Source organism: Pyxicephalus adspersus, chromosome 12 (genome assembly GCF_032062135.1).
Source record: "Pyxicephalus adspersus chromosome 12, UCB_Pads_2.0, whole genome shotgun sequence".
Lineage (NCBI taxonomy): Eukaryota > Metazoa > Chordata > Amphibia > Anura > Pyxicephalidae > Pyxicephalus > Pyxicephalus adspersus.
Window position 1 is genome coordinate 26,082,337 of NC_092869.1, and position 22,218 is coordinate 26,104,554.

Consider the following 22,218-nt stretch of genomic DNA (forward strand, 5'->3'; position numbering starts at 1 on the left):
GTACAGTTAAAAGTTTGGTTTTGGTTTTTTTATTAGGTTTGTACAGTGGTTTTGCTAAAAACTAAAAATGTTACTACAATCTTTTTTAAATGTACTGTCTTGACTAAAAATCCCTTAGGTACATTTTAATGTATAATTAGATCACGTTGTTGCTAAATCAAAGGAAGATTGTAGTCACCTTGTCTTTTCTACAATTTCATGGTTTCCATGTTTACTAGTCTGGGATCAAATTCACTAAAGTGAGAAATGAGATGAAATGCATTGAGATGAGACTGTGTTCCTATCATCCATTTTTTAAAATTTCCTTTACATGATTAAATAGTTGTGTTTACAATTGTTAAACACAATTTAGTAAGTCTGACTTTATAGCTCAACAGTTGTTTAAAATACAGGCTAAGTTTCTGTATTATTATAGCCAGTTCTATGTATAGAGGCAAATCTATATAAAAAAAACCAAAATGATACAATCAGATGATAAAACGAAATAAATGAAATTACCTATAGGGTACTTTTAAATACAAATTTGCAAAACAGACAATTATGATGTGTAGTACATCCCTTTTCTGAAAAAGCAGTTACACTATTAGCTGTAAATATGAGATTTTTTGTTTTTGCAAGTTTGAACACCTAGGACTCTATTTATTAAGCAGGGAATCTGCTTTAAAAAGAGCACCCCTAAAGTTGAATATATTTTTTTAATTTTGATATTGTAGGGAAGGATTAGCTCTGTCTAAAAAATTTACTTCCTGTCACGCTGAAAAAAACAGCTAAAATAACCCCTAATAGACCCATACCTCTCAGAATAAAAAAAAAAGAGCATGAAAGGATTTTTATCTCCATTAGTGTTGCAGCATTACCCTCACTTCATGTTGGAATAGAACAGAAAATTGTTGTCAGTCAAGTACAGATAAAACTCTCAAACAAAGCCATAGGTAACAGTAAAAACATGGCCATGGATCTAAAAATTTCTCTTGTTTATGTAGATCTAAAGAAAAGAACATTTGGCTGAATGTGCTTTTTAGAAATTTTAGGGTATTAGCGGTAAGTGTTCACTGTTATGGCTGGAATAAACTGGAAGCAGAAGGGTTGGTATTACCTATTACATCAACATCTCTATCTCTCTCTCTCTGCATTCTTACTTAGTATACCCAGCATTTGACAAGAAGTGTAAAATGCTCAAATACTTAAAGCTATGTCCTTTTATGTATGTATGGATCATCCCCTGTAATAAATGAGAAAAAAATACCTTTTAACTCTTTCAATGAAATTTTACAAACTTCACTACAAGCCTGAATAGAGTCTTGTTGCAACTTTCCAATCCTTTACACTGAATAATAGTTAATGGTTCAACAAGAAGAGTGTACTTTATTATGTATTCAAGGCTAACTAAGGAAAATGACATTACTAACTGGAAATAACACGCATTCCTGCACAATTAGCAGTGGAGCAATAATTGTTATAGATAACAAGGATACTAACCTTGTAAATGTGCCATAGCCAATTATTACATATAGATGTGTACCCTAGTGAAATATAGGCTAAGCTGCAACTGTTTCATCATTTTTAATATCATTAAACCTATTTTTTTCTGGAGCAGAAAGGACAGCTAATATATAAATAAGCCCATCTAAAGGGGATATCCAGTATTATGTTTCGCTGGATTAGTAGCGAAATATATATAAATATATATATATATATTCAAAGAACTTACTAAAAAACACTCACTTGACTCTTTTCTACATATACATGTCCAGTACCAGTTTTTGCCTTCAGAACTGCCGTAATTACTCATGACATATATTCAACAAAATACTAGCATCATACAATTGACATACTAGCATCATACAATTGCTGCAAATTTGTCGTCTGAACATTCATGATATAAATTTGTTTCACAACATGCCAAAAGTGCTCAAAAAGATTGAGATACAGTGACTTTGAAGGCCAATACAGTGAACTTATTGTCATGTTCAAGAAACCAAATTGCTATGAATTGAGTTTCATAACACAGAATTTTAGATCATTTGTGGCCTTGCTTTATCCTGATGGAAATAGAATCAGAAGATGGTACCATTCTCTTTAAACATTAGAGATGATTATGTATAAAAATCCAAGCAGATCAACAGTATCTGAAATACTAAGACCAGCCAACTTGGTTCAAACAACCGTGCTATGTTTAAACACGCTTAAATCACCTCTCTGATCCCATTCTTTTGCTTCCCATTCTGATGCTCAGTTTGAACTTCAGCAGGTCTTCTTGGTAATGTCTAAATTAATTGAGTTACTTCTATGTGATTAGAAATTTGCGTTAACAAGCTGGTGAACATGTGTGCCTAAAAAAGTGGCCAGTGACTGTATTTTAAATATATTATCCAAAAATTATTAACCCTTTAAGGTCCTTCCAAAAATCATATTCTACAAAGAAACTTTTTATCATTTTCCATTATTAGCCTAAAATGTTTCTTATATGCCCTCTTTAAGTTTCAATTATATACTAAGTCTTGTTCTGTAATTTCTTGGATAAGGCTTGCTAACCATCACTTTTCTGTCCAGAGTGGCTGCTAAGTGGGCTCTTATTGACAGTAGAACCAGCAGCCATGAAGTAGGAGAAAGCCAGGTCTCTATAAAAGCAGTGAAATTAAATCAGCAAAGCGGACAAAAGAAGCATTTCTGGCCTAATATAAGTAATATCAGGAGTCTTGTCATGTTTCTCTTTGGACAAAATTTTTACTTTAAAAAAAACAAAAAAAAAAAAACACAAACACCAAGCATAAGCTGTATCTTAAATACAAGCTGTTTCAAGCTGTTTATTATTTTCATAATAAATCTAAGGGCTCCATTTAAAAAGCAGTAAATCTGATATTCCCTGAAGCATTCCTTGGTGGAGAATGTTTCATCCCTATGTGTTTTAATGGCAAGACAGATAGTCCCCGGGTTATGTATGAGATAGGGACCGTAGGGTTGTTCTTAAGTTGAATTTGTATGTAAGTCAGAACATTACATTACAGGTACATTATTTCAATAAATGCAATTAGGACAGATGTTTGTCTCAACATATTATTAGGCAGCGTGGTGTCAGTTACTGTGTAAAATCCTCACTGTGAGTTAATCACAAACAAAGCAAAAAAAAAATTAAATTCATTACCTTCTGGAGCAAGCTGCAAAAAAAACAACTGCAGAGTTTGTCTTGGTCATTAAAGAGTTACAAGAAGTTACAGAAGGGCTCCGTCCTTAAGTTCACCCACAACCTCAGGTGTGTTTAGCAAAATATTTCTTCTGCAAGTCATGTACACCCCCAACCCCCCCTACCCATCAAGCCTCCGTCCTGCACGTGAGCGAGCAGGGAAGCCCTGTTCGTATCTAGGAGTCATTCGTATGTTGGATGTCCTTAACTCAGGGACTACCTGTAATTGATTTTCGAAGGGAATATAAGATTTTCTGCTTTAAAAATAGAGCTATAGATCTGTTCATTTTCATTTTAAATAGAAATGTAAGTAGAAATTATTCAGTGACTAACGCTAGAAATACACTATGCAATGTTATCTCTACATTTGTAATGGATGCAGATAATCAGCTTTACAATTTGCAATCTTAAAATAACAGTTATAGAAAACTTATATATTCTATACATTTTCATTACATAATTTACTTTTATTTTACTCACCGTACAATTACATTCATTTCATATGACTCTAGTACCACAAAGTCCCCCTACAAATGAATGCTAACATTATCCAACAACCATCTCACTGCATTGCTAGAATAGATGAGACTTACATATGATTCTTCAAGAGGGACATCCAATCTAAGTGCATCAGTTTGTTTCTTTTGTTCCCCAGATTTCCCAGCCATATACCAAGACCACAAACAATTTTACAACCTCATCACAACAGTTGTTGCAGTGTAAAACTTAGTCTTATTGGCTGTAGTTGGCTTTTTACATATAATGTTCAGCTAACTGTTGGGATGGAGCTTGGTGGAACATTATCCGGACCATAATCTGCAATTGGTATATCCATATTTGGATCAGATTTACCAGATAGAGTGGAGATCTGGTTGACTTTACCCAGATTTTTAATGATTTTGAAATTTTGTTTAGCAGTTTCCATGCAGCTGTTCTCCAGTAACCACCCGTGGGATTCACTTTCAGGGTCTCCTAATACCAGAACATTTTCCATGGCAGTCTGAAGGTAACGTACACCAGTAAGCACTGAGAGCTGCAAAAAACAAAGAGTCATAGATCCACATATTTTGTCAAGTTGCTAATATTTTTGATTTGACATAAGGGAGACATACAGGTGCAAAAAAAATTGGCATATTATAGCAGTAGCACATAGACACTAGTTAGACCCAAATATATACATTGAAAATACTGCAGTCCATTTCCAAAAATTACCATTTATAAAACAAATTGTGTTAGGACAATTAGAAAACTTATTTAGAAATAATAGGATAAAGAATATTAAAAGAAAATAGCACTTGTATAAATAATGATAATGCCGAAAGAAAATGTTCACCTCTATTATTCTAACTCTAAATAAGGTAAAGGTAAATCTTCACTGAATATTGTATTGGTATGCATTTTTAAATTCATGTTATTGTGGCTAATGGTTTACAAGGTATTTGTGACACTTTAGTGTTGGAGTTAACCAGTGTTTGCCCGAATGTCTTAATATATTTGTAAAGCTAAAACTTTCCATTACTCAGCTAGGAGCAGGGAGGGGTTAAATTCCCATCATTTTTTGCTCATTTTTGCTGTGGTGTCCTATTCAATGTATTTCCTATGTATCTCCTACAATGTTTTACTTCTTGTATTGTATATAAAACCAGTGAGAGCATATCCCCTTCTTGTAGTGTGTGAAAGCATATCCCCCCCAAAATTATGTAAATCTCTTTCAATCTCACAATTGTCAGTGGAACAAGGGTCACTATTGAAAGTGGTTCCCTCTTTTCCTTTTCTGGTTGCAACTAAACATTTTACATTTTTCCTTTTAGTCCCCGTGAAATTGATCACCAGGACAAACAGCATGATTGAATCTCCCTATCAAGTGCGATAGACAATAAAAAAAAAAACGTGACCACGGTTCTAATTCTTACACACTTTAAATATGATTTTAAAAGTTTTGCCTTTAGATTAACCTTAAGGTAAAAGATCCTGATGTTAGTTAAATCTCCTTTCACAGCCTTTCATCCCCTTTTTTTCAAATAATTATATTTATTTAATAATTGTAGAGAGGGTAAACAAAGCAGTTTTATTGCAGCTTTAATATGAATTCTTACTAAAATACATACCTTTAGGACATCCAGTGCCAGAAAGAAGATATACATAGGGCATAGACATCAATGTAACTTTCGGAGGCCCCCATAACAAATGATACCTTGGTGTGTAAGTATATCATAATATAGAGCCAGGATATGGCACTAATAGTTTTGTTTGAATATAATAAAATAGATAGACTAAAATCAATTGGCATGATAAAAAATGTTTTTTGGAAACCTTCAACAAACATGCATGTTGGCTAAATATAAATGCTTGTGCCTCTGGAAGAGAGGAAAAATCAGCAGTTCCTATCACTGTTGGAAAAGTCTGAATATTAAAGAAAGCAATAGCAAATAAATTGGCGAATAAATCTCCAATCTAATTTTGTTTTTCTGCCTGGGCAGAACAAATCAGGTTTATACTGTGATGGTAAACATCATTAGAACAGTAGCCCTGATTTATTAAATCTCTCCAAAACTGGAGAGGATACACTTTCATCAGTAAAGCTGGGTGATCCAGCAAACCTGGAATGGATTTCTTAAAGTAATTTGCTATTTCTTAGCAAATGTTTTCAATCCTGGACAAAGTCCATTCTAAGTTTGCTGGATCACTCAGCTTCACTGATGAAAATGTATCCTCTCTAGCCTTGGAGAGCTTTAATAAATCAGGGCCAGTGAATCAGCACGGGTCCAATGGTTACAACTCTTCACCACTGTTAGGCTGTGTTCAGACCTGCACTGAGAACAGCAGCTCCTGGGTACTACACCACTGCACTGGTTCTTAAATAACAAGCATTTACACACAGCAGTACTAAACCATTCACTTCCAACTCCTATTTGTTCTCTATGGGCTGCTGTGGGTGAATAAGCAGTTCAAGGGTGTGAGGAAGTAGTAACCACACCACAACCTCATAGCCATTCTCAAACCTCTATCCTTACTCTCACCTCTATAGTGCAACTTCAAATGAAAATCTTTTGCTGTCTGGTGAAACTATTAGGGTAAAGTCATTGCGCAAGACAAGAAATATTAACAGAGATCCTATGTTTAAAGTGCATGTATAGTGTATGTGTTTTGTTCTGTTTGTATTGTGTAATTAATTACATTTTTGTGAATGTTGTTTACTAAAAATTCAGGTTTGAAAAGCAGATGTGCAAAAATCATGCATTAACCCCCCTAGCGTTCTAATTCTGTCAGTTTTATGATCCAAAAAGTGATCCTATTTTTTTTGCATGAAAATTTTTGTTTATATTGTGGACCTGTAATTCTTAGGATTAATCCCTGGGTATTATAATTATAATCATTTATTATGTTATAATCATAAATTATAATATATTACATAATTATAAATAATAATTTTAAAAAATAATGAAATAATAGACAACAATGTAATCCTAAAATAAAATGTAAAATTAAAAATGTACTTTTTTTTAATTTCATGTTGTGTGATGTTTTTGTACTGTAAAAACCATTTAAAAGCAGATTATATTGTAATGCTTTTCAATTTCCCGCCCGGCCACGCCCCCCCGACGGACCAGTGCCCCGGCATCACAGGGGGACCATCTGATCGCCGCTGGAGCGCAGGGCAAAGGTAAGGGGGGCTTCTAAAGTTACCCCGAGTGTGACTCGGGGTGGCTTTTACATGCATATAGCGGTAATCCCGAGTCACACTCGGTATTACCGCTAGGGGGGTTAAACTGCTATTTTTCTTATTCTACAGGATTGCTTATTATACAAGATCTTTCAGGAATATATAATATATTGTACAGGGGAATATTCACAGTAATTCTTTTATGTAAATATATAAATTACAAATCTTTCTTTATTTTTGGTAGTTTGCACTGAAAAGAAACTGAAATCTGTTTAAGATTTGAAATGCATAGCAGACTTACTTCGAAGAGCCATACAATGAGAACAGTAAGGCCGATCGTCTGCATAAGCTGGTCGTAGTATTCCAGGAGAGCCTCTCTACAGCCGCGCAGCCAGATGTTCAGGTCTTCCAACAGGTAGTCATAGTTGTAGTGTGCAGAGTTGTTGGTGATCTGATATTGGATGCAGGGACGGGGGGAGCTGGGGTTGCAGCAGCTAAAAGGAACTCCATCTAGTAAGTATTTTCCATCAACATTGCTTTTAAAACGACTGCAAAAAGAAAATAAATACAACAGAATAAATATGAGATTGGTAAACAAATTTATTATATTATCAGTCACTAATTGTTTTATTTAAGTGTCCCAAAATAATTTTGGTAAGTAAACTTAATTAGTATACACAATAAAAATGATCATTCATTTTTCTTCTGTTCAAGTGTATTTTACCTGTTAGCTGTTCATGGCTATTAAATATGTCAAATACCAACCTGTATCAAGTATTTTTTTAGTTGCAAGTCTCCTATGTTCAGTGTTTCAGCATGAAGTGTTCCTTCTTGCGTCTCTGGTATTTCTCAATGTGATGGCTAATGTCACCAACCGGCCTTATCTTTTACACTGAGATTACACTGTTCTGTGTGTATTGTAGTGTGTGCAGTCACATACATGCACTGGTGTGAATGAGCCAGTATAGTTTCCCTTTCAGAAAACACCCAATTGCATTGCTTATATGTTCGTAGGAACAAATATGATTTCATCTTATAATCCATTTTGTGTTTTAACTTTTTTAGGTTTTATAAAACCAAATACAAACATCAAAGCCAAGAAGTAGATTCCTACATGCATACAAGTAAAAAAAAAGTTGTCTATCAATGAGGAACATATGGTTGTTGTTATTTAGCAAGTCAAATAAAAATATTTTTCTCTATCAATGGGCTTTGCTTATTTTTGTTGGAAATAGTGTGGTTAAGTTTAAATTAGCTGTAATGCTGGGATGCTGGAAAATGAAGCCTGACATCTATTGTTCTTCCTACTTTAGGTATCACATGGACATGATTGAACCTCCCATCGGCTGAATAGATGATTAGATAAATCATTACTAAATTAGATGTAGTGCAATGTGCGAGTACATTTGGCCTATTGAACAGGTATTCCCTCCAGCACTTTGTCTATGCACACTACTTGGATTTACTTATTAACCAGATTGCTATTAGAATTTAGGTAAAGGGAAGACAGAAACAATGGCAATCCGGTAGGGGTATGGTACTGTGTTGTTTAATGAATTTATGTAAATAAAAGTCCTATGTCAGATTATTAGTTTCAGAAATTTGGCATGCATATCTGTAATGAGGCATCAAAATGCATACATTTTGTCACTTGAAAAATGACAAATGTGAATAACCCTAACAAAAAAAATTGAGATTTGTACATGAATTGGCTGCACACATATCACTTGATCTACTTACATTTACATCTAAGTACATTTATTTTGTATATTCGAGTTAGTGCCAGGTTTACGTTCACATGTCCTAAAGTCGTCAGAACTCTATGTTTGCAGTGTGTTTTGATTATTTACGCCCCTTTTACACTTGTAGTGAAAAAAACACAAGGTCAGCCGCTCCCTTGCACACAGCAAACTGCTGCAATGTGCACATGAGCAGCAAACTGCACAAAATAAAACCTAGTTTGAGTTAAAAAAAAAAAATGGAGATGGGTGATGTTAGCACCCATTTCTGTCCAGGTAGTGTGAACTGGAGTTCTTCTATGGTATACCTGGAGGGTTACTACTAATCTTGAACATTCTCGATTTCCTATTCACCACCATTATAGTTGAATGTTATGGCTTTTTTGGTGGGTTTACCTTGCCAGAAGATCTGGCTTGCCTTTCCCTCCGCTGTGTAACTGAAGTAGAGATGATGACATTACTTCCCCTTCAATTCCTTACTGAAACCAGGGGGAACTGCTGACGGCTTAAGCTGCGTACACACGTCAGATTTTTCTCGCCTGATAATCGGCATCGGCCAGATATCGGGCGAGAATCTGGAGTGTATACAGTCGGCGGCGTCGTTCGACGAGCGATCTTAATGCAAGGGAAGGAGGAGAACGCGCAGCAGGGTGCCGCTCCGTCGTTCTCCCCCTCCCCTCTTCATAGAGCAGAACAGTGCTGTATGTACAGCACTGTTTATGCATCATGTAGTCCTGTGCAAAAATTGCACGTGTGTACGCAGCTTTAGAAACCCAGTCATTTTTTAGATTAGCCTAAGTAGTGCCTGAAATATAGAAAAGTTCTGTCTATGCAAAGTGGTGGCATGATGGAATCATGACAATTAACTGACTGGATTTGCTTTATAGCTGTACTTCAGACTAAGCTTTAGTCTTGCACATTTGTACTAGCTCCTCTCTGGTACTGGAATTACCCTCTCTTGATTTCACTGCACAATGTCAGTTTCTCTCGGCATATAGCAGAACCTGCAGCGAGTCAGGATGTCCTCTTGAGAAGAGTACTGAGGCAAGGTGCTATTATGTTTTGACCGAGCTATGTACAACACTTTACCCAGCCCTTCCTATCAGTCATGATCTGCCTGGGTTGCGTAAAGAGGCCCAGAGACCTAGTGGTGATATCACCAGGTCTAAAATAAGGTTGATATAAATAATGTTATGAAAACCATTTTTTTTTATCTTAGTTATCATGTTGATGAGAGAAAAAGGAGAATCCAGGTAAAGCAAACTTTTAGCAGAATAAATTTTAGCTTCAGCTAAATTTCATTAATTCAATTCTTCTTTTCCAAAAGGTACGATCTACAGGATCGGAACTATTTTATTACATAAATTAAAAAGCTACATTGCAAAACTGCAAACTGTTTTTTTAACCTTTCCTATTTTCAGGCTCTATTTACATAATAATAAATAACATTAATAGAAATAATAGGATGATAAAGTGTTTAAATGTAACTTATTTACATGATGGTATCTCACAAGATATTGACTAGGATTATTATTATTATACAGTATTTATATAGCACTATCATATTACACAGTGCTGTACAAAGTCCATAATCGTGTCACTATCTGTCCCTCAAAGGGGCTCACAATCTAACGTCCCTACCATGGTCATACAGTCGAAGGTCAAGTTTGGGAGAAAGCCAATTGACCTCACTGCCACTGCCACTGTTTATGAGCAGAAACCGGAGTACCCGGAGGAAGGCCACGCAGACATGGGGAGAACCTGCAAACTCCATGCAGATAGTGCCCTGGCTGAGATTCAAACCTAGGACCTAGCACTGCAAAGGCAAGAGTGCTACCTCTGAGCCACCATGCTGCCCTTGGGATGTCTTATTTAGAAATATGCAAAAAACATTTTTAGGTAAAAATGAAAAGGAATATCGTACTCGGTAATGCTATCTTGGTATTGATCCAATGCTCCCTGTGGTGTCAAACCTACAGCCATACAAACACCAATTCTTGTCCACTGATTTTATTGATGCTATTAGGACTGGAACATCAGTTAGATTTAAAAAGTAGAAGTATAGAGACCCAATAATTTTTCTAACATAGGATTCTAAATATAGAATTATATATTGTAAACATTTAATACACTTAGCAGTGTTCTTCTAAGGCTAGATATGACTTAGAACCCGGTGTCTAATCCGAATGAAGTATCGGGAAGCTTTAAGAGAAATATCTGAATACATTGTCTGGATCAAGATGTGCCAAGTCAGGGAATGAAAACAGACAGATTTCTCTAGCCAAGGTCAGAAGGTGAGAACTATAATCCTAAAAAATATTCTAAACAAGTCAAACTCCACCACTATCACAAATAAAGTAAACTTAATAATACTAAATAAATAGCCATTTATTTGTGTGTCCAATTGAGCCTAATGACAAGCCGGAATTCTTTGGAAAATAAAGCAGAATGGTGAAATATGCATCTGCTTGAATCCTTTATTCCCCTTTTAGCTGGGTAAGAAAAACGCCATCTTTTTGTTGACAATCTAAATTCTACATGAACACAGAAACACTTTTGCAGATAAAAACTATGACTGAGCTCCCCTTACAAAGACAATTGTACACACACCCTTTTTGTTACACATCTCAAGGATAATGACTGACTCCTGTGTTAACTGAACTTAGTGCAAGGTTAAACAAACATATTTACAGGAAAAAAGTAAGGCCACAGAGTCAGAAAGGTCTCAGAATTATGACAAAACTAATTTAAAACTGTCAAATAGAACTAAAAGTGGAACTACATTGGGAAAAAATGTATTGCAACCAGGCAGGTTAATTTTTGCAGAATGGACAGGTGATATCCCTTATGTAATAAAATAAACTTGCATGTCTGATAGAATTTTTTTTTCATTATATCCACTTGTCCCTGCTTCATCATGGGAACCACTATCTTCTTCCACTTGTTTTCTTGGTGTTGGATCTTAAGCCATCTTGATTGTTCAGGCTGTGATGATGTAACTTCCTGCACCACCATGGGCAGCTCAGTGTACTTCCAAGTGAAGATTTCAAATATTTTTTTATTGCAGGAGGTATTCGCCTGTCCCTTCTGCAATAAAAATCCAGCCTGCTTGGAATTTTAGAATACAGGCCTAATGTTCTGGTGTAAGACTACCTTTAGATTTATTTATCTTGACTAATGGGTAGTTAAATGTTCCATGGCCATGTGTGGCATGTGCACAAATACTTACAGATCTTTCAGAAAGTAATAGGATGAAAATACTCCCTATTTTAGGTAGGACAAAGCAGGAAAACTTCAATACTGTCTGCTTTTGATGCTTGAATTTGAATGGGTAAATATGATAAGGAAGGGGAACAGATTGTCGAAAGCATAGTTAATCTTTGAAAAGTTTGAAGGTTTTCAAACAATGTACTTACTCAATGACTTCCTTGGAGCTCATGTCCAGGTAACGGGCAGACACCCATTGGATCTCAAACCAGTCTCTGAATCCATTGTTGCCACAGCAATGGAACTCAATCTGAAGCATGTCAATAGTGGATTTTAGAAAGCAGCGACCAGGGATATCTGTGTCCTTGTAATATTTTAAGGCATCTTTGAGTCCACGGTACAGAGCAGTTTCCAATTCATTCCTCATAGTATAACACATGATGGCTCCCGCAAACACACAGAATGTAAAGAAAAAGGTGCAAATAATGTACGGCAGCATAAACAGCTTCCATCTAGTAAATTTATTAGCATCCGAGCAATCATAGCAAATCTTTCCACCAAAGAAATTGATGACACAAGCAATTGTCCCCACAGCAATGAGCATATTGGGGACTGTCTGGAGGTCTCTACTGATCATCAGCTCACTTCTTTTCCTAATTTCAATCTTTAGATAAAGCCCCAGACTGAAGATAATGAGTCCAGTCACAACAGAAACCCAATTTAAAATCCATAAAACCTGAGCAAGTTTTCCCCTTCGTGTCTTGGTAAACTTTACTTTGAGAACTGCCATTTTGTAATTGGAAAAAAGGTGGTGAAATTCTCCCTATGGAAGGAAAACATTAGGAAAATAAAAATACTTACTGGATTTAGCAAAACATTACTTACTAGCTATGTCTGGATAACTGACAGGGTAACCTACCAAAGCCTAAAGCATATCCCAACCCAAAACCAAGAACAAAATATCCTTCTTTAAATGTGGTGGCTATATTAGTTTTCTTTTTTTCAGGCCTTTTCTTTTGACTTACATCTGGCAATACTACAGCTATCAAATTTTTATCCCTCAATGTATATACCAATTTCTCCATTTTAGAAACATAACTAGAAATGAGGACGTCCCTCCTCTCCAAAAAAAACAAAAAAACAAATTGGTTCCTCAATGGCATTGGTAGATTCAATTGAAGTGCAGTTAATGCCCCTTCCTAGCCTACTTTTAGGGTATGATCCTGAATTTATTGCTAGAATGTAGCTTATAAAGTGTTCCGATCATCACCCCTCTCTTGTTCACAGAGTGACTGGCGGATCTTGTTCAGAAGCACCGTGGAAAACTGGAAAGAACCTGCTGTGCATTTAGAAAAACCCATACCCCGTAAATTTGTGTCAATACTAAGGATATGAACACAGCTTTGAATTACAGAAACTGTAAGGTATTTTAACCCTACCTCGGGGCCCAGTCACACTTTTCAAATACCAGTTCTGCATCCTATAATGTGCTACTTGCTACCTATCTGACCAAACATTGACCAATGCTGGAATGTGGACGGCCTTGGAATAATGTTATATAATTTGTTTGTCTTAATCTTATGCAACCAATATTTTATAGCAATAACTCCTCCAAAATCACTGATAATATCTAAAGATCTTCATAGATCAATTAAAAAGAAACAAAAATAATAACAATAATTCTAAAAAATGAAAGGTGATCCACATGATGGAATTTGTGGAGTGTTTGAACTATAGGAAGTTTGGCTGCCAATAGGATTTTATAAGATTGTTATGTAATATCAAAACACAGTACCTGTATCTCTTCCTTTGGGTTGCCTCTCTATTTCATATTACTGGTAGGATTGATACATTGATATATCCCTGGGATGGTTATGATTTGGGGAGCTGATTCTGATCTTCCTCTTGGCTGTAGAATGACACAAAGCGGAGGATTTGTTGAGTGAACAGTCTGAGAGTCTTGCTGCACTAATCCTTGCTGGTCTAATTATGGCTTACAGATTTAATTGTGCCCCTTATGTTAGATGCTGTAAAGCACTTTGCTAAATAGGATGAATGTTGAGCTGTGATGGTGTGCCTGCTTCACAGAAGGCATTTAGCTGTAGTCTTTTATACACTGGATTTTTGTGTGGGGGTTAAAGTACAACTAAGGGCATCAAATATGGTTGACTATGAAATTATGCAACCCGAATTGTGCTCTTGAGGACATGTTCTAAAAACTCTATCAATAGCACCTTGTCTAACCCAGACCAGCAGGATACATACCAGGTTATTACGCTCACTGCTTCTGTAGGTGTTCATATCGAGGTCCTTTTATGCACTTTTGGTAGCACTGTGGCCCAAAACTTTGTATTGGTTTACCAGCTTGTAGGCGTGGGGATCATTTAATTGAAAAGGAAATTAAGTATCTTTTTGTTTGTTGTTATTATTATTATTAATATTAATAAACAGGATTTAACCACCTGGGCGTTTCACTGATGTCTAGATTTCTGTACCAAAAGCGGTACACTGTTTTTAATTAAATTTTTTTTTTTTTAATTGTAGACCTGTAACTTACAGAAATATGTCCGAACAGGGGGCTAGTAGATGTCCTGAATATAATAAAGTTTGAAACACACAATCATGTAAAAAAAAAAAAATTAACTTTAATAATAAATTTAAATAAAAAGCACAAAAAACAGCTTAAACAAGAATGCATAGATAAATAAAAAATACTAAAAATAATTCAGTATACTGTATAGTAATATATTTTTCTAAAACACCTCCCTAGTGTGGTAAATTTTAAAACAGAGTCCAACGTTTTATATATATATATATATATATATATATATATATATATATATAACATTTATTTAAGGAATGCTGCATAAAACACATGTGTTTTGCACTTTAGTACAGTCTTTACAAGTGTTTCCCAACCAGGGTTTATCCTTTCCAGCCTTGGAGAGCATTAATAAATCAGGCCCATTCTTCCTAATGGCCACCACACTAATGTATTTTGATATTGCAATTAAAGCAGGGGGGTCCCTGAAGACCTGAAAGGTATTTTAAGAGGTTCCCCCAGGCTAAGAAACACTGGTTTATACCCTCCATGAAAAACATAGTCAATGCAAGGGCTTGTAAAATAAAATGCATGGGAAGTGCAACAGTCATTGAAAAAAGTGAATTTGCCATTACTGTAGACATTCAATACCATACATGCAACAGATAAAGTCATATATGAAAACCACTCACTATAGAAATATATAAGAGGGACCAGAAAAAGACCAACTGGTCCATTGGCTAGTTCGTTTTTATTAACGTTTGTATGTTTGTCTAAATCTTGTTTAAGCCAGGCACATTTACACAAGTTTAGTGTTGGTTTCACTATCAAGGTAAATTTAATTTAAAAAATAATCTAATTTAACCAAAGATGTACAGTTCTGAAATATTGTTTATAATAAAAACAATTGCTTACCTCATACAAAGTTTGATTTTTTCCCCCTTAAATCTGCTTTATTATTCAGCCTGCAGAATACGAGTTACAAAAAAATACTGTAGTCACAGAAATTTGCCAGCAGAGGGCGATAGATACTATGAATTTTTAGGGTAGCACCTAATAGGTAATACGGTATAGTAATATGTTCCCAGCTGTAGCTGCAAGTAGTTCTGTAAAAGATAATAAGCATTATAGAATGCACACCACTTGGAAATGATTGTGTAAATGTAAAAAATACATAAATAAAACAGGTAAATAGGAATAAAGGAATATAAAAAAGAAACAATAAAAATATAAGAGCTTACAGTATATGAATGGAAGGCAGTAGAGCAGGTGTGTCAAACTCAAATACACAGTGGGAAAAAATTAAAAACTAAGACATAGTCACGGGCCAAACTTGAAACTGAAATAGCACTGCTACTACAATTCCTTGCGTCTACAAAACAGTCCAATGTGGGGCCAGGCATTGAGCCCACTGGTCCATAGACGCGAGTGATGCCAGGAATTGTAGTAGCAGCGCTATTTCAATGCAGCGGCAGGCCAGCTGCAATTCATATTTAGGATTCCTTTGGGGGCCAAAAAAAAGGACGTTGTGAGCCAGATTTGGCCTGCGTGCCAGAGTTTGACTCCCCTGCAGCAGAGGATGATATGTGAAGTGTGCCCTTAAAACGGTTCTGTGTTGCACTTTGCATGGCCTTAGAACAGAAGTTTACATCTGTACTAAATTGATCAAATTAATGAACTGCTGCACACTTCTTTTAAATATTTAGTGGCTCACATTTTAAGATGGCTAGTTTCTTGTAAAAACTGTACAATATCGTTAGAATCAAATAATTGAAATTTAACTTCTGTGTGAAAGGTTTGAAGATGTACCTGTCCTGCTGGCCACATGGATAATATTTGCTAGATATTGAGACAGGTAGCAACATTTTTTAAGGGAGATTTTTCGTTAAATGTTCCTGATGTTTTCAGTTAATTTCATGTAACAGCATAACTTACTTACTATTAAGGTAAAAAAAGGAAATTATCTGAAAACATTAATTAAGTTTACATTCCACTGATGTAAACCCAGGTATTAGGAATTGTGCCGTTATATAGTAGCATGCGTGGTCAGTTCAAGGTTTATCATATCTGTTGCTTTTAAGGGTTTTTTTTAAATATTACTTTAGGTTTTTAGTTATGCTAGCAGAAGTGTGATACTTAATAAATATTACAGATGTAACAGCTCTACCTGCAAATAATATCTTTTCACTAACATTTGTGCAAGGACAGTTAAAGAAAAGAATATTGGTTGATGTGCTAAGGAACACATTGTCAGCACACATTGAAATTAGGATGTTAAAAAGAAGAAGGAAGGAGGGTTATATGTGAAAACTGTTTGAGCAATACGTAATCCACACTTACTGTGTTTTGCCAAGACAACTATTTCTTGTCTGCAAGAATTTTGCTAGTTGTCCTTTAATCATGTTTGAATAAATTTTAAACTTAAATAGGTCGTATTCTACTAACCAAGATTTTTGTAAATGTATCTGTTACCCACATTTATCAAAATACATTTGTATTTAAAGGCTGGGGATTTAAGGGCAGATGCAACACACGTGATATATTGGCCCTGATTTATGAAAGCTCTTTAGGGCTGGAGAGAATACACTTTCCTTAGTGAAGCCGGGTGATCCAGCAAATCTGCAATGGATTTGGTCCAGAATTGAAAACATTTGCTAACAAACAGCTAATGACTTGTAGGAAATCCATTCCCGGTTTGCTCAATCACCCACCTTTACTGATGAAAATGTATCCTCTCCAGCATTGGAAAGCTTTAATAAATCAGGGTCATTGCGCCTATAAAGCCTCTGAAAACAAAAGTGATAATGTGAGTGGGAAATTGTGTATCCAGTCCTTGTGACCCCCATATACACTTCCATCATGTAAATGGCCTTCCCTAATACACATCTAGTATGCTAAACTCTGCAAGCCTCAAAATAAAATCATAAATCAATATATATGTATGTATATATATATATATATATATATATATATATATATATATAACATTTATTTAAGGAATGGTGCATAAAACACATGTGTTTTGCACTTTAGTACAGTCTTTACAAGTGTTTCCCAACCAGGGTTCCTCCAGACGTTGATAGGGGTTCCTTGGGTATTGAGCAGTTTGTGACTCTCAGGTCAGTTGAACTTATACCAATAATCTTTTTGGTTTTCTGTAAGGATGGCAGCCTCCCCGCTGGTCAGGATTGTAGGAGACATTGGGCCTGATTTAATAAAGCTCTCCAAGGCCGGAGAGGATGCACTTTCTTGAAGCTGGGGGATCATGCAAAGCTGAAATGGATCTGGTTCAGGATTCAAAACATTTGCTAGCAAATACCTTTAAAGAAATCTATTCCAGGTTTGCTGGATCACCCAGCTTCACTGAAGAAAGTTTATCCTTTCCAGCCTTGGAGAGCATTAATAAATCAGGCCCATTCTTCCTAATGGCCACCACACTAATGTATTTTGATATTGCAAATAGCAGAAGTGTGATACTTAATAAATATTACAGATGTAACAGCTCTACCTGCAAATAATATCTTTTCACTAACATTTGTGCAATATTTTCTGCAAGCCTCAAAATATCAAGTGATTCTCTCACGTGTAGTTTAAAAGAATAATCCCGATTATCTGTTACCAACCTTCTCTTGGTTCAGTGTTTTACACATATATTGCACCATAGATGTTATGTTATCTGCCATATAATGCAATACTTGTAAAAAGAATTGTAAGCAAAAACAGAAGGAAAGTTTGCAGAAGCTCATGTTGTGTTTTAAAAGAATCAATCGTCTATATTCCCCTGTGTGTTACAAAGGTCTCTAATGCATAAAAATCCATTGTTCCTCCAATAAAATGGACCACTTTGGCAACATGTTGCTATCTGGCCTAAGGGGCAAATATGCATATACATCATTATGAATATTTTTCAGTATGGCAACCTGACAATTCTAAAGACTGTTGGAGATTATGAGGGCCAATGGCGGCCTCTTTTGTTTTGGAGGCCATTAAATAAATTGATTACTTTCACGGAGCAAAAGAGTGCCTCATATAGTAGCAATCTATTTGGATGCTGTCCTTGTATAATGTGTTCTGAAAACTGTGCATATTGTGCTGAGTAGTAATAAGCCACTCTATTGGGGGTTCCCAAATGTTTATTATTATCCAGTATTTTATATAGCGACAACATGTTACGCAGCGCTTTACAAAGTCTATAGTCATGTCACTAGCTGTCCCTCAAAGGAGCTCACAATCTAATGTCCCTACCATAGTCATATGCCATTATCACAGTCAAAGGTCAATTGAAGGGGAAACCAAATAACCTAACTGCATGTTTTTGGAATATACCATTTGATTAGTCATATATATGGTATGTTTTTGGATCCAGCATCCTAAGTCTTCCCACACAAATTTTGTTCTGAAAGTGCCAGATATTCCTTGGATAGGTCATCATTGGTAAGTAAAGCAGTTTCTTATTAAATCTAATACTGTCAGACCAACCTTAATATCATTTAAGAGTTCTTCAGTTATCACATGTAGCCCACCAAGATACTTACCTTTAGCCCTGATTAAGTGATATTCCTGTACAGCCTGCTAGAAGCTGCACAACCTTAACCATAAATATATTCTACCAGGTTCCATTCTTAATGTGCATGCAAAATACACTTATTATGACAGAAATAAGTGTTCTGCCATTTATTATCTCTCAGAAAATGCAGTCACCATGAGTGCGTCTGGCTTTAATAATTATTACTCAAAGACCTGAAAACTATTATGCAGTAAATGAGTTTCAGAACTTACATACTTTTTTAGTGAATCAGAAAGCATTAAAGTCAAAGCATCAGTATGACAAGCAACTAAAAGTGCAAATCGGCCATGGAGCCTAATTATCTTACATGTTGATATTATAAGAGCTATTACCTGTTATTCCAGAAATTGCAGCAAACTCATCTAAATTTGGAGGAGATTTGGAAGGGTTATTAACCTCCCTAATGGTACATTTCTCTCTGGTTTTATATGTTTAAAAGCAGTACATTGTTTTTCATGAAAATGTATTTTACAGTATAATATATTAGTATGAGTATAATAAAGATTAATTAAAAAACAAAAAAATATTATACTATAATATATATACTGTAAAATAAATGTTCTTGAAAACATTGTACTGCTTTTACACATATAAATCCAATGTATTGCATCTAATATAGTTATTTTGTATTGAATGCAATACAAATGGATTTTGAATTTCTGGCCCCGCCGGCAACGTACACACGCACCAACGTCACTGGGAACTCCCCCGGTGACTCATCGGGTGCAGACAATGCCTAAGGAAGAAGAAAGAAGACAGGGATCGTGGTGATGGACAACACGGGACACCTGCGGATCAGGTAAGCGCTGCATTTACTATTTTTCCCATAGGTTTACCTACCCCGAGTGTGGCTCGGGGTTACCGCTTTCAGCAACTTTTCTCTACCCCGAGTATAACTTGGGGTTACAGCTAGGGAGGTTAAAGGTTAGAAGGTGAATGTTAGGAGATTGTCTGCATAGAAGGTTACATTTGTTTTCTCTTTTATACATTTAAACCCCCAAACATCAGGATTTAGCTTTGCACACATATCAGATGATTGCCACCCAAGATGAACAGTTGTGCTTGTCTCAGCTGAAAATCTAGTCTGTGTGAAGTGATCTTGTGATGTCTTTCATAAATTTGTTCTGATGGACTAATTACCAACCATTTGGAAATGGTTTCAATGGGCCTGATTTTTTTAATGCTCTCCAAGGCTAGAGAGGACACACTTTCATTAGTAAAGTTGGGTGATTCAGAAAATCTGAAATAGATCTGGTCAAGGATTGAAAACATTTGTTAACAAATGACTTTGAACCATTCCAGGCTTGCTGAATCACCCAGCTTCACTGTTAAAAGGGTATTTTCTCCAGCCTTGGAGAGCTTTAATAAATCAGGCCAAATAGGAGAGCACAGTGGGGTACCGCTTGCTTGACCTTCCCCTCCCTTCTCTGTAGATCAGAATGGTGCTGTGTGTCCATCGCTTGTTCTTACATTTAGTGCTATATAAATCATGTTTAAAAATAATAATAATAATAATTTATTACTGGAAACAATAACAAGATATTGTTTTCAGTGAAAGAAATTTGATGTCTGTACAGGGTATTTGACATCAGAGCCACTATCAGAAGTTTTAAAAATGCTGTTAGAAAAATTCTCCCACACTTTGCTGTCCTGGAGAGTGGGATGAGGCAACATTTTTAGCAGACAGGAAGTAAAGGAATATATAATTTATGGAGCCTCCAGAGGTTGAATGGAAGTAAGGCTCTCCACTCCTCCAATGACCTACTAATGACTTCCTCACTCATAACCTCATCACACGCACGGATACAAGACTTCTCTAGAGCTGCCCCAACTCTCTGGAATGGTCTTCCTCATCCTATTCGGCTTGCTCCTACTTTCTGCTCATTTAAAAGAGCACTCAAAACCCATTTTTTCAAACTTGCCTACCCATCTTCTTCTGTCTTTTGAAACCATCACTACTTCCCACCACTACATATCTCCCATCCCAATGTGTGTGAAATTCCCCCACCTACTAGATTGTAAGCTCTTCGGGGCAGGGTCCTCTTCTCCTGTATCACTGTCTGTATTAGTCTGTCATTTGCAATCCCTATTTAATGTACAGTGCTGCGTAATATGTTGGCGCTATATAAATCCTGTTTAATATTATTACTAATAGGGCTACGTACACACATGCAATATTTGTTGTTGGAAACGAACGATTAACAACCGCTCGTTCAATAATCGTTAACAAAAAAAGTCAATGAAAAGCCAACAACGCAGATGAACGAGAAATGTCGCTCGAAACGAACAACCGTCCCGGCAGGTCTGATTGGGCGATGATTGTTCGCTATCTATTGTGTGTACAGAGATCGTGGATTGTTCTGCGGTACATTTTCTCCTGTACATGTCACTTCCTGCATCGTTCAAATGATCAAATCTAGTGTGTGCACATTATTGGTGGATTATATTTGATCGTATCGTTACAGCATGTACAGAATTGTGCACTATACGATCGTTCACAATATTGGTGAATATACGTGGATCTGTCGTTAGTCATTGTTTTCTAACAACAATTTGTGCACTTGTGTACCTAGGCTAAGTTTGATTAGATATATTTCTCGGGCCACAGTGAATCAGTCTATTGTATGATACAAAGGAGTAAGGAATTAAAGCCAAACTCCAGGCTCAAAAACTTCCATTTGAAGTCACAATTTCACCAAAAACTTTACTGGGGTTAAAACCCCCTGATCCCTCTGCAGAGTTTAGCAGGTCCGGTGCAGTCTCATTTTCTCTCTTCTTCAGAACAACAACCGCGGCCATCTGTCTTCTTTTCTTTTCTGGGTTCTTCTTATGTCACCTCATCTCTCACTGCTCAGACACTAGATTGGGTGTATAAAAAAGTGAATGGGCATGCGTGAGATCGGCATTTTATTTTACATTATAGAAAAGCCGCTATAAGGTATGTCTGATTTCTGGTACGCACACAAGGAGCAGCTCACAGCCTCCTGGAATACATGATGTATGCATCCCAGCAATCTGTGGGTTTTCCCTTCAGTGAATACCACCATGGCAGTATGGAGGTAAGGGAAGATGTCTGCCTTAAAAAATTAGAAAAAAAGTGTTAAAAAAAACTAAAACCTCATTTATATAATGGTAAAAATGTGATGATAGCCCCACTTTAAATGTATTCCTCTGTAAACACAAAGGATATAAAATCACTTTTTTTCACTAAATATCTTTGCCGACCCAGCTATTATCTTGTAAAAGTAATAGCGGCTTCGCCATTGTGCTATACAGGTAGTCCCTGAGTTAAAAACATCCGACATACAGACTCTT

At 36.0% G+C, this 22,218-nt stretch overlaps 1 protein-coding gene across 1 annotated transcript; it reads right to left on the reverse strand.

Annotated features, from left to right (window-relative positions):
• LOC140342097 (photoreceptor outer segment membrane glycoprotein 2-like) lies at positions 1 to 13,766 on the reverse strand. The gene is made up of 4 exons (XM_072428137.1): positions 13,590 to 13,766; positions 12,004 to 12,617; positions 7,150 to 7,396; positions 1 to 4,217 (listed from the first exon to the last, which is right to left on the reverse strand). Exons 2-4 carry the CDS (start codon positions 12,582 to 12,584, stop codon positions 3,951 to 3,953), a joined length of 1,095 nt encoding a protein of 364 aa, XP_072284238.1. The 5' UTR covers positions 12,585 to 12,617; positions 13,590 to 13,766; the 3' UTR covers positions 1 to 3,950.
• Between the last annotated feature and the right edge of the window lie 8,452 nt (positions 13,767 to 22,218).

Bases quoted from the DNA above. Each gene is read 5' to 3' on its own strand.
- LOC140342097 (XM_072428137.1), bottom strand. From the start codon at position 12,584: ATGGCAGTTCTCAAAGTAAAGTTTACCAAGACACGAAGGGGAAAACTT. The intron at 7,397-12,003 runs GTAAGTACATTG...TTCTTTTTGCAG, and splicing joins AGCTCCAAGGAAGTCATTGA to TCGTTTTAAAAGCAATGTTG. The intron at 4,218-7,149 runs GTAAGTCTGCTA...TGTTTTTTGCAG, and splicing joins TCATTGTATGGCTCTTCGAA to CTCTCAGTGCTTACTGGTGT.